This window comes from Nyctibius grandis, chromosome 19 (assembly GCF_013368605.1).
Source record: "Nyctibius grandis isolate bNycGra1 chromosome 19, bNycGra1.pri, whole genome shotgun sequence".
In the NCBI taxonomy this organism is placed as follows: Eukaryota; Metazoa; Chordata; class Aves; order Nyctibiiformes; family Nyctibiidae; genus Nyctibius; species Nyctibius grandis.
This window is the reverse complement of record NC_090676.1, coordinates 9,596,191-9,613,388: the sequence shown is the minus strand read 5'-3', so window position 1 is coordinate 9,613,388 and position 17,198 is coordinate 9,596,191. Positions and strand designations below refer to the sequence as shown.

Sequence of the window (17,198 nt, the reverse complement as noted above, 5' to 3'; positions counted from 1 at the left end):
TGCTCACTAGAGTACACATGCCTTTGGTACATCCAATTTCAAACTGCTCCGAGATTTTATTAATAAACATTCACAGAGGCTGCTGTTTGATATGCGCAGCCATGTTCCTGTATCCAGTCTATGAAATGATCATTAAAAAACATCCAAGTGGCTGTTTTTAACTAATGCATTAAGAATGTGTTTTCCTTTGCTTTAAATACTATACAACGTAGTTTCTCCTAAGACTACATAAAACAGGATACGCAAGAATTGAGCCCTTTGTACACTGTTACCACTTCCGCAGAGGTTCATAACCTTCTAAGGTTCTTTTCTCAGAGTCTGGCCCTTCAATGATAAGCACCTGGAAAATTCTTTGGTACAGAGTGGCATTTTTACAAGAGGTTTTGTTTTTTAAGCTCTTCCTGTAAGGAAAAAAAATTGCACACAGAAGAATTTTCCCTGTGCTATTAATTAATACAAAGGTCTGCTCTGAAGGTAACACAACCACAGAGAGATCAAGGCCATAGCTCACTGCTTGAAAAGCAGATCTAGTGTATGGTCAAATGTAGTGTAAAAGCACAATCAAAAGAACGGACATCATGGCATCATTTACCACCACTGGAAATGTTCAAGCTAGTTCTGTCATCTATCTATATAACCTACCATACTCCACAAGTTTGTTCGGTTTTTTTTTTTCCTTTTTTTAAAACACTAATTCTTTTCCCAATAGCTCCCTAAAAATACTTAACACAACTAAAATGCATCTACAAAGGACATTCACAAAACTGCATTACATTGAAAACTAAGATAATTCAGGATGCATCAATAAAATGGTGCAGGGGATCATTCATCCCTCTTTATTCCACACGGACTGCCCAACATTGGGAGTTGGCTATAACAGACCTTTTTCAGTTCTCAACTAGAAACAGGAATGCAGTGGAAGCCAACAGAGATTCACCAGTATAAAACTGCCAGATCAGATGTAGACACAGAATTTCAGTCTTTTTTTCACTTTCCTTGATTTGGCAGCTCTGATTCTGACCATAGTTAGTCATCTGTTTAGACACAGTTTTGTTAACTGCTGGTCAAGATCACTTATCCGTTCCACTTATAACCTGTTTAACAGTATGATCATAGCATTTATGTTCATTTTAAGTAAAGTAAGAAGGAAATCAAGAAAGGAATGTATGAGAGGAGTACTGGTAATAACTTCTTGACAGTGATAGGTTACATTCTGTTGGGAAGCAGTGGAAGATAAAGCTCTTGCTATAGGTAAAGCCAAGTCAGGCTATGCACTAGAAAGATATACTCTGTGGAGCAACGCTAGCCTGGCTTCAGGGGACCTCTAACCTTTTCACCTGCAAGGAGATTATTGAGAAGACAAAGCCAGGCTCTTCATGCTGGGAGGACAAGAATGAATCAGCATAGATTGAAGCAAGTTAGGTTCAGCCTGGATGTAAAGAAAAGCTTTTTCACAAAGAGAAGAGTCCAAGAGTGAAAGAGGTTGCTCAGAAAGACAGTGCAATTCCAATCCTTGGTGTTTTTCAAGACTAGACTGACAAAGCCCTCAAGCAACATGACTTACGGCAGGCTTTGAGCAGGTGGTAGAAAAGAGACCTGAGGTCCCTTCCAACTTGAATTAGTCTGTGACCCTGTGATGGACTAGGTGACTTATGAGGCCCATCTTCAGTCGAATATATATTCCTAAATTCTAAAATCCTGGAATCATATATCTGTAAATATTCATGCTCTCATAATAAATCCTGAAGCTGAGAAGTAGTAAAATTCAGCTTTTTGTTACTCCTGGACAATAAGCTTGGTATTTATACCACACATCCCTCTTCCTGGAGTCTTCATATCCTTCATGCTACTTAGCTGTATCCACATATTAGCACCCCATTAAACTGCACTTACCACCATGATTGTGAAGTTAAACTCATGTTTTAAGTTACTTACCCTCCACATTTAAACACAAATGTTGTCTATGAAGTACTTTAAAGATGTATTTAAAGTACTGTTTTTCTGACATATTTCAACAGCCAGTTTTCCAGGTATTAACTTAGGTTTCGAGCTGCAAGTCTTAGATACTTGCAGGGATTTGTTTACCCCTCTAAAAATCTTTCACTTCTCTATTTGATACCAGTTTGCTCTAGCTCAAAGTTGAACAATTAGCTACATTTGAGTAATCCCTTAGTTTTGGACTGGGGGAAGGAAGGGCATTTCTGATCTTATTTCTGCTGTATATCTAGCAAAAAATGACTTTCAGTACTTTTTGTCCTCTAAGAGACAATCAGAGGAAAGCAGATGAGAAAGCACTCTCAGCATGGCTAAGTACGCATGCAACAAGCAGTAAGCCCAAAGGTCAAGTCAGCTTTGCACTCACATCATGGTCAAATATGGTCTTAAACTGACAACGTACAATGGAACAAACACAGTGAAATTAATGGATTTACAGCAGAAGTATGGGGGTTGTGAGATAAAATCCTGTAATTTAGTATTAAATTTGGTTCAGTGAGAAAGAATTTTCAAGAGACATCAGTCCTCTTTAGGTATCAAAATAACTGACTAGATTTTCCAAAAAACATTAACTCTTAAGTGCTGAAGTCACCTGAACAAAATGGTCCCAGATGGCACCTTTAGTGACAACAGGAAATATTACACTACTGCAAAGATTAGAAGATACCGCATTAGTATTAATACCCCAGTACGTGCAGTAAATCTAATAGCTTGCATAAAATAGACAGTGAGTTCCTAAATGTTAGAGTATTTTTAAGGAGGAAGAGAGGGGCTTAAGACCACGTTTTGTTCTCAGATCCCTTTAGTTCCATCAGTTTCAGGACGCTAAGGAAGATTGGGGTCCAAGTATTTTTTTGCTATTTCTTTTCTTTTGTACGTCTGCAACAGTTCTTAAAATGATGAATTCACTGAAGTACTTATCCAGTTAGACTAAGGACAGAAGTATATACATACACATTTTTTTTTTTTAATTGCACATTATGGCCCAATTTTCCCCTAACCTATAGTACACTGATAGCACAAAATTTTCTTAAAATTTTCTTAAAGATCACACGCTCCATCCACCATCACAGGGACATAAAAAGAGTAGCGCATGTAAAGGCTCTTGCCTTTGGTACAGCTATTCTCTGTAACCGGAATAAAAACTATCGTTACAATTCATGAAACATAATAGTTGTAAAAACCATGTTGTACAGTGACTGGTAATCACTGCAGTTAGAATAGCCTACAGGCTTTCTTGTTATGCCAGAGGACTAGTCTGATATCTAGCAGGACAAAGGCAATGCATAGTAATCTTTATGACACCTTTGTTCCTCTTCCTGAATTTGCATTGCACATTCCTCAGTTGTGGCCAAGGATCAGTGCCAAGATCTATTTAATGAATCAGGGGAATTGGCTGAAGGGGAGCAGCTGAAGCCAAATAAAACAAAAGGGCTCAAACCAAATATTTTGAAATGGTCAACAAGGAATCAAACAGAAGAATGCTGATGGCAAGCCAAGTCTTGCTTGTCCTTCTCAGGTGAGCAAATTCCCAATGGAATTTGGGCCAAAGCCCTCTCTCACTAATGCCTATGGCACAGCTTACAAAAGTTTAAACACAACTAGAATTGTAAGGCACAAATATCTTGCTGACACACACCCTCTGTAAGTTAAAGTAAAAAAATCTAGAAATGGCAATCTTCACATCATCACTCTTACAATGTGGGACAAGATGACTTAGCGTATCGCAACAGCATCATTTCCTATACCGGGCACACAGAGAAAGCAGCAGTGCTGGCTGGCTCCACGGCTTAGAGCACTGCTCTGCAACACAGCTCCCTCTCACTAGTCAGTCTGCTCATATTCCTTTGTGGCCAACCCTGACCATTCAGATTTTCCACAAAACATTTCCCAGCATTAAAACCATCACAACAATGAGACATTTTATTAAAAATTTACCATGGGTATCACTCCCCTCTTTTATGTATCATGGTCACAGAGGAATCCTAACCTTTAGATTTATCCTCCTCTCATCACATGCAACATTTCCTCCTCCACACATAAAACCCAAAAACCTCCCCAACAGCGGATTGTCAGACCTTTTTTTAATAATAAACAGCCTAAGTAAAAGCTTATCTAGCTTAATGCTGAATATTTACTAAAATACCAAAGTCTGCACCATGCTACTTGGGTCAAGTCCAAAGGAATTTCATTTAGAGCCATTTTGTCTATAGGATTTGAAGAAAACCCAATTGCCAAGTTTCAGGGAGCTACTGAGATATCCAGTGCAAGAAGAAATATTTGCTGTATTTTAACAAAGCTGATTTTTTCCACTTAGCAATAAACTTGGAACAATACTACTAAAATCATTAATTCATAAATGAAAACAATAAAGTCTCACTGAATCCAAGTAGAAGAAAAGTCCAACCCTGGTTCAATATAATCACAAAATTCCTTTCAACAAGATATTCACCGAAACAGAAGCCATCTAGGTTCTACACTAGTTTATCTGTACATTTACCTTTTGCTTTTGCCAAAAAATAAATTTGACACTTCTTTTTTTTTTTAAATAGCCAGTCACCTCTTACAGGCCTTAAATGCATCCATCTCAAAAACATATATAGTCCTCCCATACATAACATATATACAAGGATGGGGAGTGGTATTATCTCGAACTTGGAAGGCAAGACAAAGGTCTCATGCTACTAAAACATACAAAAGACATGAGGATGTTCCAGTTCGAAGAAACTGGAATTTGACTTCCAGAAACTGGAATTAGTAGTCTATCTGCAAAGTTTAAACTGTAGGCACTGGCAAGTCTTTGAAATCATCACTGTTCTCCTATGCACTTTATTAAAAGATGGTATACAGCTTATTGTTCTATCTTTGAACTTCCATATCACTAAGCTTTTCCAGTGCCCACTAAATTGTGTATTGCTGCTGTACAGGACAAGTATATAATCCTGTGGGCCACACGGAACACTCACACCTTTAAGCGCACAGGAAAGACAGCTTAGGAAAACTGCATTCAGTAAACTACATCACTAAATTAAATTTGATGATTTTGAAAGACTTCTGAAAGAAAACAGCATTCTAGAAAAGCAAAGAAAAAAGACTGCAAGAAGATACCACAAGGACCTAAATTACTAGCTGGATAAACAAAAAGATCTTAAACTGGAGTGAGAAGGAGGGAATCTCTTCTCATTTTTGACCGATAAGCTACCTAATATTGAACACAAATGGCACTGGAAGATGAAAAACTTAATAAGCCCATAGGCTGACTTCATAAGTACTGCCATCCTAAAAGACCTAAACTAACAGAGATTTTTTAAAAATTTTCATAATGTGCAAATATTCTGTTTGGCTTTTAGCTGTTTTGAATGCTATGAAATTATAATCCCATTTCTGAAGAAATATCAAGCTATGAATTACCACTTGCTTGAAACGATAAATCAATACGATAAAGCCATTACACTTTAAATGCTGGAACTGGCATCCTATCAGAAAAGTACATTATAGTAGGGGGAAAGAAAAAGATGAGGTGTTTCTCATAGTCTACAACATTTTATGTTGAAAACAGATAGAGTTAGGGGAAGAAATAAGAGAAAGGGTAAGAATGAAACAAAATATGACTGGAAATAAGGGAGCCACAGACATTGGCTTATTTCTGTAATTGTGGATGCCTTCATCTCAGACTCCTGGGAAGGTTTTATCAGATTGCAGGCCATCTTGTGGATTTTACTCAGTGAGTTATTCACAGAAGTGTATATATTCATCTCTTCAGGACAGTTAAAAAGTGCATTAAATAACGTAACGCCAAATGCTGAAGACAGGTGATGGAACAGTAGCTGTATAGGTAAGTTTCACTTCCACAACCTCTGCATAACCCTCAGGTGACACAGCTCTATTCAATGTGTTCTCATTTTAAGTCACCGTACATTATAATATGTTTAAAGTGAAATTACTGATGCTTAGAACTCAATTCATGGAAAACAGAGGGAAAAGAAACATGCATGTTTGACTTGAAAACAACTTATAGAATAGAACTGGTTAGAGCTGGGATAAAAAAAAAAAAAAGAAAAGTCTCTAACACACATGAGGCAGGAAATCCAGAACTGTCTTTTGTTTGAAAATTTCCTCCTCCAGAATATTTGCAGAATATTCCAGTTCAATAATTCACCGCCATGGACCAAGCCTGCCAGAAGTAGCAACATGGACAGAGTCAGTGGCTTTGGGCTATATACCAGGACTCTTCTTGTGTCCTTTCCAGCAGAGAACCTTGGTTTCCTTTATGAATAACAGCTATCACGATACAGCCACTATGCTGAATCTTTCTTTCACACCATTTTCAAGTCTAATGGTCTCAAACCAGCTAACAGATACAATTTGACAGACCTTGCCAAGATATTTCTATATAGAGAGCAAAAGGAAACTAATTTATCTTCAAGATAAATAATTCAGAAACCTGATACCCAGTTTTGAAAAGTCTTGGAATTGAGTATCATAACACTTCGGTTCCTAATTGTGCAAATCACTTCTAAAATCACGTCTGACTCTTAAATCACTTGATTATTATTTTTAAAAATGGCCTTCACTTCTTCATCAGCTGCCAAAGCTATCTGTCCTGCATTCTGGATGTTACTCTGACTTGGATAATCTGTTTTCTTTATATGCATGTAATGTGACAGAGAAGTGCAGCGTGGCATAGTGGCGAGGGCACTGGAGTGGGAATCAAAACTTGCATCTCTTCTTAATGTTGCTCTTTATCTGCATGTCACCTTCTAGAAAGTACTTCACTATTCTGTCTCTACTTCTGTCTATCCTTTGACTCTTTAGGTCACCCATTATTCCCTACCAAGCAATTATACACAGAGATAAACTTCAGTTAAGTTTTTAAGTATTTCTGTAATAAAAAATGGCAACAGCACCTATTGAGGAGAGCAAATTCTACAGCAGGGAGAATTTTTCTCCTGGCATGTATCAAGATATTAAAATCTGGTCACGTATTTTTCAGGTTCATTCCTCCTTTAATAACAATTACCAATAGCCTTTCTCCTCTTTCTCACAATTTAATGTTAAAATCACTTTAAAATGTCAAAGGCTCAGACAGTGAAGTGGAAAAATAATTATTTGAATGCAGTCAGCCACTGTATCTTCTTAGTCTAATATTAATTGGAGGAAATGGAAGATTGTCACTGAATTTTAATGAATTCATTAGTTAATTATTGTAAAGCCCTGTGAAAGTGCTAAGAATGATTATTACTTTTATTCCCAAGAAATTTTTTATAATGGCAGAGACGGACCTCCCACAATGACTTTTCTCTAGGTTCAAAATACACAACTGGTACAAAATGTCATTTATTAGTTCTTTGCATAATTCAAGTATGGACTTGCCATCAGAATGAGATATTGACATATTACCACACAAGAAGCAGCTTTTTCCTTTGTTAATAGGTTCATTTAACCGAATAGGGTTAGCTGTGCTATAGGGTACTGCTCAACAGGAACGAGGATGATAAGTTAGCCAGAATGTGTACTGCATTTGCTGCACACAGAGCCACATTAAGCCCTAACATAAATTAACAGAACTCTCTCAGAAGAGTCACTGAAGCACAAGCATCCTTCTGCCAGGCTGAATTTGGCCCACCATCCCTAATTCTGTTGAATTTAATAAGATAAACATGTCTTTTCATTTCCTGACTGCAGATAAGGCTGAGAAAATATTCTGGAATCAGTCACCAATTTTAAGACCTAATCATTCAGCCAGCCAGGCAAATGGAAAAGAGAAGCTTTTCTCATTAAGTAACGTCTAAGGGAAAGTTTAAATCTGTATTCCAATAAAACATCTTGGTATTTGTTGCTGCAGGACCCAAGCATGCAACAATGCATTGGGCATTCTAAAAACTGTCTCACAGAAAGAGATGTGTATGTTCATGGAACACAGAATCTTTCTGTAAATGTTTACACAGGAACCTTTGGCAGAGAAATTCCCTGACATTCAGAAATGTTTGTCACAGGATCTCTTTGCTTCTTTTCCATTCTAATCATCTCCTGCTTCAAGCTGGAGTACTAACGTCCACTATTTTAAGGTAGTGATGATTCAGATGTTGCTCACACTGACTTTTCTAAAGATTAATTCATCAATCGACTTGGTTTACATAAATTGTCCTTCTTGACTAGTTTCCCACAACATGTAATAAGACAATGATGTGGGAAGCTCTTCAAAATTAGACTGATTGCTTAACACACTGAGATTGGGAACTTCTTGTCTATTTGTAGTGGCCATGTAACGAGAACACAGCCTTCCAGCTATTCACGACACTGGCATTTTTTAGATTGTGAGACAGGTTAACGCAGAGGAAGACATACCTGTAACACCTATTGCCTCAATGGCCACCACTGTAGAAGGAAAACCCATCTTTTGCATTGTCATGATATTTATTTTAATTGATCCACATAAAGTGACAGCAAGCCCTATGCATGATGGTGAAAGTCCTGACTGTTAAAGCCAAAGACAGAACTTCCGTAGAGCTCAGCCTCTTCCTTTCAACTCTGTTCTGCCAAGTCCAGTGCCTAACAAAGGTGGTCAAACCTTTTAAAGTGCCAAAGTTGAAAAATATAAAACTGACAACCAAGGCTGAAACTGAGAAACAATTATAGGAAAGTCACTCCTTCTCCATCTCCTCTCATATTTTTTACTTGCAACTTGTGCGAGAGAAACCTGCACCACACTACTCCCTCCTGCTTGCATACCACCAGCATGTTTCCCAAAGGTGTCAGCAGCAGCACGAGTCCGTATAGATCCAAACCACAAATGCCATCGCCACAGGGAAAAATATTACAACGCAGAAAGAACGGTCCTCAGCAGAACCATCTTTTGTAACAGAACAAAACACAGGGAGATCACAATGAATAGAGAAGAGGGTAAGGAGATGTGAAATGAGAGGCAGAAAAGCAAAACAGAGGGAAGGTTAAGTGGAGTAGGAGAGTACAATTTCTTCCTTCAAGTTTAAACAAAAGAGAAAAGAGAAGAGGAAAACACAGGGAGAAGGCCTGGCTTATGAATTAAGAAAAAAAATCAAACCGCCTTCCAAAATAATAGCTTTCTCACTCCAAGGTTGTGAACTTAAATATAAAAGCAAGCCTCAAAAGGCTTTATTCCTCAAGGCCTCTTTTACTTCAAAAAAAAAAAAAAAAAAAAAAAGATGAAGAAGCTAAACACTGTATGTTTGCAGGGCAAAGCAGTACTACCGCACACCTAAAACAAATAAGAAAAAAAGCCCTACAAATGATCTGTGCTTTCCAGATCTTCCTTTGTTCACTGCAGTCATGTTCATGGAGGATTCCCCATTTCAGAGAAACTGTATTCGTAAACTCCAAAACACTCTCCTTATCAGGCTACTTTGAAACTTGAGCAACTGAGTGAACAAGGTTCTAAAGCACAATTTCCTGCCGTTTCTGAAGCAGGTAAATCTGATCACATCTTTGGGAAAAAAAAAGGTAAAAAACTACCTTCTTACTGCTGGCATCCTTCATAGTGGATAACTCAAGACTTTAACCAGAGATCAGAAACGAACACAAGCCTCCAACGATTGCGATTTCCATTTAAATTTATATAATAATATATCACATTTAACTATGAGGATTAAAAATGAATGAGGATCTCATTTACACATGAAGACTGCTTTGTATTTGTAACAGTGCTGTTTCTGTGTGTTCCAACAAATTTAGTTTGCAAATTAAGAGAGGTAGACTGAAAATGTAATATAGAGTCACTAAGATCTTGGGTCTAAATTTAAACATTAAGTTAATGTAAAAATGTAAGACATGAATACCAGGACACCTGCAATAGCTATGCAAGTTAGTAGCAACTGCACGTGCTCAAAATGTAGTCACTAAATATAAAAATTATTACAATAAACAAATATCAGTAAACACAAAACAAATAATCTATGAAGAATAAAACATTAACCTTGGTGTGGTACTCATATGATCATTGATATTAGTGCCAGGGGTGATAAATGGAGGGAAACAGCAACCCATTAATAAGGTACGTGCACTTCCTCTAATTTATTTCTTTCCAGATTAATTCAGGTCTTTATTTTAGAAAAGCAAAACAAGGAAATTACCTATTTGTTTTAAGACCAAGACTTTGCAGCAAATAACATGCAAAACACATGTGAATAGTTAAGAGAGAAAATAATGATCTTGTTACAGTTATTATTCAAGATTTATACTAGTTTTTGGAAGCCACAAATACTATAAATTCAAAGAAAAAAGGTATACTATCAATAACAACTATATTACAACACTACAGTATATATACTGTAAATAACACAACTAGAACCAGGTTTATGCCTGTTTCTCATCATGACAAAAGGCATTAGCAAGAAAAGTGACAAAACCACTGTAATGGGCAAGGACCTAAATCTCAGGTCTGGAGAATGCAAGAAGGAAATAGGTGCGAAACAAGTACTACATATTTTCTGAAGTTCTTTCTACAGGATATTTGTTCCTAACGAGCACTGCATGTAAAGAGGATCATTTGTTACTCAGGAGTACATTTGATCTTGCCAATTATTCCTCAGCCATTATTTATCCTGAACACCTTTCTGGGAATGGATTATCTAGAGAAACCAATCTAGCTGACAGCTCTGCCCCAAAGTACAGAAGGAACAGTCCCTTCTCTTGTGTTCTTAGTTTGATTAGTGTATCTGTTTCATGAAAAATTCAAATCACTAATTCCTTTCCATAGCATCTTTGTTGTCTGTTCTGTGCACTTGAGGTAATTGCAGGGCATACTCTACATGTACTATGCCTTCAATTCAAGCATGTACATTATTTTACCCTTCCCAGCTTCTGAAAAAAGTCTTTTTTTTCCCTTTTATTTCCTCAAGTAAAAGTACAAGGAATCTAAACCTACACGCAAGACTGAAGCTCTGGCATTCCACACTGCTGCAGTCCATTACGAGAACAAATGAAAATATTATATACATTGGCCTCTGTACTAATAAGTCTAAGGAAGCTTTGGGATGAGGCCAGCCTTGATCTTACCTGTCCTGTATCCTGTGTTGTTGAGGTACACTGCAAATGTACGTATTTCATGCTGAGCCTGCCAGGACGGAGAAGAACAGTTCTCGTTGTTGGTGTAAGTGTTGTGGTTGTGGACGTACTTCCCCGTAAGAATAGAGGAGCGAGATGGGCAGCACATGGGTGTTGTCACGAAAGCATTGATGAAATGAGCACCTCCATGTTCCATGATCCGCCTTGTTTTATTCATCACTTGCATAGAACCTGGAAGAAGAAAACCATCTCAGAATTATTTTCTTGTTTCAATCACAAGAGATAATTAAGAGCTCACGTGTTACATCAGAGAACAGAATGAAGCATAGGTAGTAAGGGCACTGTAATCTCATAGTGAACCCAAATCCAAAGAGATAATTCTCCTCCCTGCTACTGAAGTTCTCCCATTGTTTTAAGAAGGACCAAATACTGCAAGTCGTAAGTTAAGATTTGACTCAAACCTGTTGACATAGATCATAATGCTTTTTTAATTTCTCTCTGTAAGCACAAGATTTACCACCGTAACTATCTGCACCGCCTTTCTGGAGCCGCTAGTACTGTTCCAGCAGCTGAAGGCAAGAACCAGCATGAATTAGGCTGAGACAATGTGACCTGAGGGTGAAATTCACTTTGTGCAGCAATCCTGACCAAAGTTTGCATACTCCTTAAGCATTATTTAATCCTTGGTTTCAGAAGATACCTGATGCACTGCCTTCTGTGCCAACCTTCTGCAAAAGGCTGAGGGTTGTAATCACAGAACCACTGAAGTTGAAAGGGACGCCTGGAGACTATTTAGTCCAACCCCCTGCTCAAGCAGGGTCTGCTAGAATTGTTCTCCTGATAGAATGTTCTTTTCCCTAATGTGAGGTACTAGCAGGTATTGATTCCTGTAACTGCCACTGAAGTTAAGCCCTCATAATAATTTCCATAACCAGCCCACTGAGTTCTACTATCCACTTGATCCATGTTGATAATAGTGTTACCTAAAAATCTCTACATTTTCTTAGGCTTGGTTCTGCAGAATCAGATTTTTAGATGACTACTTGGGACAGATAACACCATGTAGTTTATAACCATCGACTAAAAACAAGCAAGCAAGTCTAACTAGCAGGGATTTGGACGTTACTTGGGGTAACAGGAGTAAAAGTCTTTTTGCCCGCAACTACTAAAAGCCATACTGCTGCCAAATGGCTGTTCTGTTTCCTATTTAAGAAAAGGCTTTGGACAAAGACTGGTTCTTTACCATAGGCATCCACCTAGCTAAATCTGGATCCATATCAGAGTTCTTCCTACGTGCAGAAACACCAAGGATCAGAACAAAAAAAGACATTTAGTTTCCCTTATCTATCAGTCCCTGATAGTTAAAACTGCATCACAGTGAGTTATACTTAATCTAGGAAGAATTTCCATTTTCTAAAGAACTTGTAATGGTACCTGTCAGCAGCATGACCTTGCAAAGGAGAGTAAATATTTCCATCACCAACCTTCCCTTCTTGTTATGAGCAGGGAAAGCCATAGACAACATGGAGATGAAGGTATGGGTTCATGCTGGAGTAGGGCTGGAGCTAACTTACACAAGGTTGAATTGGATTAATGGTTCAGTTTTAATCAATGCATCCTGCAACCATCTGCCACAAACTGTATGTTGTTTCTGTCAACAATGGGTTTAAGTTTCCTCTAAGCTCTTCAGGCACGGATTTCATTATGAAATTGCAACAGTAAGTTGATTTGATACAGGGCACATTGATATAACCAGGAGTCAAAACTTAGAGGGAAACTGGTCATAAGCCACATTCAAAATCTCTCTAGCACCATGAAGGAAGGTTAATCGCTACTGGAGGACATATAACCTAAAAATTGCCATGGTATTAGTTTTCTTGAGATCGTTTTGTTGGAATTTATATAAAAAAAAATTTAAAAATCTGTTTGTGCATTTCTCAGGTCAGAGCACATCTCGGTCACATCACTTTATGACAAGAAGAAAGACAGGTTATTGCACTCCCTCTTCAGAACTTGCTAAACTTCACATATCAAAAAGAAGTTTCTGAAGATAGCAAGATTTTTAGTTTCCATAACTATGGGCTGTTAGTGCTCAAAGGCACTAACAACAATTATAACAGTCAATTATACTTTATGTGAGCCTGAAAACTGTGGATGTTTCCTCTGTGTTGTCTTATGAGCTAGTCAAAGCATAAACAGCCAGACCGAAAGAACATTTTGTCATCCCAATATTAAAATACAATTTAACAACCCCTTTAAATGACAGAGGCATCTGTGCATAAATAACAGTACATGTTAAGACTCCCCTTGGGGACAGTAACCTCCTTTAATAAAACTGCTGTAATGACAAGGCCCTATATATCAACAGTCTTTAATACAAAAACATATGATCTAATCTGCTTCCCCAGCTTGAGAACTAATACAGAGCGACAGACCAGTAGAAGGTAAAAATCCAGCATACTCTTCTGTACAATCTTAAATAGGCCAGCTTTAAATATTTTAAACAGCATTAAACCAGCCAACCAAAACTTATTTTCTTCAGCTTGCCTCCAATACAAACACAGAAATGTGAGAAAAAGTAGAAATTGATCTTTCTGTGGCAGAAGATTAGTTATGTGTTAATCAGCAACTAGAACCTCACCAAATCACCTTTTGAGTTGGAAAACCTTCCAGGGTTTCATTAGTGGATGTACCAAGGGAAGTCATGCTTTGAAGCGTCAATATTTAATTCAGAAAATGTTCTGTCATCTGTCTACAGCCACTGATAATAAATAAAAATGATTTAGTCGTTAAATGTGAAATTTCTAAGCTATTTTTAAAAAAATCCATTGGACTACTGTGAAAATATGAAAGTTTAATCAATTTGATGCATTCAAGCTGCTCACTGAACAAAGAAGCGAAACCTACGTTGAAATTCCACTTCGTGTGGTATCCATAACTTTGCTTAGTGTGTCTTCACAGTTCACTTTAGGGATAAGGCTGATATTTTGAGTACTATTAATGGAGAATATATACCAGTTGTTTATGAAATAATATTGACTTTCTCACTGTTGTGTTTTGTTGTCAGAGGTCATAATTTACATGAGTTTTAGGGAGCTCCAGCTATTGAAGAACCTGTATTAAGTCCCAAGTGACTTAGACTACCCTGAAGCACAATTTCAGAAGTGGTACCTGTACACAGATAAGTTAACTGAACCCCAGAATGTTAATTAACTGTCCCCTAAAGCCTTCTATTTTTATCCTATTTGAACCTCATTAGACACCCTTTTCACACCTTCATTTCCTTTTTTTTTCTTATTATTTCATTTTAACGAAGTTCTAAGGCCCTAATTTCCATGTATGATAACTAAGAAAAATTATCTACTGTGCCACTTCTGTAGTTTTTCAGAGGAAGAAATAGGAAGATACAAATCACCTCTCAGACTTCTTTAATGTGGCTGAAATATCTTCTAAATAATCAGATCTTTCTCCAGCTATGAGCTAATGAAATAAGCTGGTTTGTTAAACCACAGCAATATGGTAGGCAAACCTAATTAAACTGGAGATGCTGAGTCCATCACACAGGGGACATAAGCATTATACTAACTTGGACTTAAATGGCTCTAACGGGAAAAAAAAAAGTCTTTGTTTCTAATTAATTCTTTCTCCTCATCAGTATATTCCTCCTCTTTATATTCTACTTCTCAGTACAACTCTTTTGATTAGACAGTCAACTGAGTGTGTATGTTTCAGTAGTTCTCGATGTTCTCATTTGTCTTCTCCCATTTGTATCCATGACAATTTACACTCATTCTCCTTTGACCTGGAGATTCTGCATCCTTTTCATCAGCCCCTCACCAGGCTTTTCCTTTTTTTTCAACACAAGGCTGAGGTTTGGTTTCCCAAGTAAAACTCATGATTAACAGTAGTAAAAAAAAAAAAAAAAAAAAAAAAAAAAAAAAAAAGTTGTACTCCTTTCCTGAAAGGATGACATATTCTTTTACCAGAAAGTCCACCTGCTACTGGTACATTGTTAGATCTATCTTAAATTAAATAAAGGAAAGGCTGTTAAGAGCACTTGAGATTGTGTTGTCTTCCTTTTTGCCTCAAAAGTAGCCACAAAAGAATCATGAAAGCTACAACACCCATCAGTTACAGAATATTCTTAGAAACAGGTGAAATCTTAGCTATGCACAGCTTTCTCTGCCACACTTCCATAGCTTCCAAGTTTTGTGTAGCTTTTATTTGTAATTCACATCTTGTTTTCATCTTTCTTAAGTGCATTAACCACAGTCCCCACAAATGGCAATTTTGATTAACTTGGACAGCTCACCAGACAATAGACAAGAATAAAAATTAATTCAAATAAATATTGGGTCTCACAAAGCCATTAGTGGCAAATGATGAACATCAAATCTCAGCTTCATCAAATGGATTTTCCTTACTTAGATCCTAATTTGTGTGGACACATGCCCATTACGCTTGAAATTGGAAAGCATCAGATTATCAAAGAAGAGAAATATACTGCCCAAAGGACTTAGACAATTGCATCAGAAACAAGCAGGCCAGCATAAAATACAAGATGATAAATTTTTTAGGACCACCTTCTGAGCCTGCAAGATAATGTACTTAGGTTCTTTTGGATATACATTATTGAAACTGCTTTATTTGTGATTCAAATAACCATTAAAAAAAAAAAGTGACAACAAAAAATATTCCGATCCTGATAATTTGAATTACATTTGTGTTTGGTGGGTTACTGCCATAGCAGGCTTTCTCACCACCTTTGAGAAGAGCGTGACATCTATGATGCTGCAGACATGATAATACTGATAAAAAGGAAGCATCTGTAAGGATACTGCCATGCTGCTGTGATTAACTTCTCAACCAGATAAGTAAGTGTATAATACAAATTGATTAACTTTACTATTGTGTTCTGTGTCTTCTGCAAAGTCTGTTTTCCAATTTTTCCCATCCATACTAGAAATTTGATGCAGTAACTGTCAAAAAAACCCACCAGACCACACATATACAAGCTTTTGTCTTTCAGATGATCTAGGCTTTATACTCACTTAAAAGTATATTTCTAATGCAAAATTATTAGTGTAAACTGGTTTGTGTTAATCACTTCTCCTGACTACAGACAACATTTGGTAAACACAAGCTTGTTCAGGTAACAGAACAAAACCCAAACTCTGTCAGTTAATTCATTATTCCAAATCATTAGGCAAAGCATGTGTTTAATCTTCTCCTTTCTTCAACAATTAACACAGCATTGAATAACGCAGCAGAACCTTTTCATACTAAGTGATTTTGGTCAGTAATTAACTACACATCTAAATGGACAATACCAAGAATAGTATGACTATGTTAGGCAACATTTAAGTCATTAAAATTAAAATTGTATATGTAATGAATGTCTGCAATTACACAAAAAAAAGTGGGTAATTACATGGTGCAATAATCAGTCATGAATTTAAACCTACTGCTTTGGCATGTAGCTTCCCAGGTTATACTTGCAATTGCCAGAAGCGTAGTTGAGGTGTGTAGATGAAGACAGATAGGCAGGAATCTCTTATTTCCACATAAACAGGAAGTTGGACATTTTAAATTGAGACGAACTTTTGCTGTCCTTGAATTGCATGCAGACAGAAAGTTATTTTCTACATAAAAGTAGTTTAAACTTTTGCTACTTGTTCTTCCTATCATTTTTCACGCACAAAAAAGATAATTATTTTGCATGCAAGAATCTAGCTTCAAGGAAGAGCAATGCCATACTCGTTAGCTAAAATTCTCTTTATGTTGGGTTCTTACCAAGTTCCACATCCTGATCATCAGTAAGAACAAGGATGATGTTTGGGCGGATGTTTCTACGGTCTCTTTGAAATCTTCCCTTCAGACGCTGATTTAACAGGAAAGCTGAACTTCCATCCAACAGTGATAAAACAGTCATCATGAATAATCCAAGGACAATACTATGCTGTGCCATATTGTGCTGATTTAGCGTTCTCTCTGAACAAGGTAGGTTAATGGCTTCTATTTCTTTTTTGTTTGCAGGTCTCCTATAAGGGAGAGGGAAACAAGTATTTATTTATACCTTGACCCCCCACTCCCCCAAGGAACAGCAGGGTTCTCTCCCAAGAAGTAAAAAGCAATATACTTGAAATAATCTAACTCCTAAG

At 37.1% G+C, this 17,198-nt stretch overlaps 1 protein-coding gene across 2 annotated transcripts in view; it reads right to left on the bottom strand.

Moving 5' to 3' along the window:
- SULF2 (sulfatase 2) overlaps positions 1 to 17,198 on the bottom strand; it is a 154,316-nt gene that overhangs the window by 47,936 nt on the left and 89,182 nt on the right. For both annotated transcript variants that reach the window (XM_068416231.1, XM_068416230.1), the window contains exons 3-4: positions 16,831 to 17,078; positions 11,029 to 11,268 (exon numbers count right to left, since the gene is read on the bottom strand). In XM_068416231.1, the coding sequence (XP_068272332.1) occupies positions 11,029 to 11,268; positions 16,831 to 17,005 (415 nt within the window). In that variant the 5' untranslated portion in view covers positions 17,006 to 17,078. The remainder of the gene's footprint in view (positions 1 to 11,028; positions 11,269 to 16,830; positions 17,079 to 17,198) is intronic.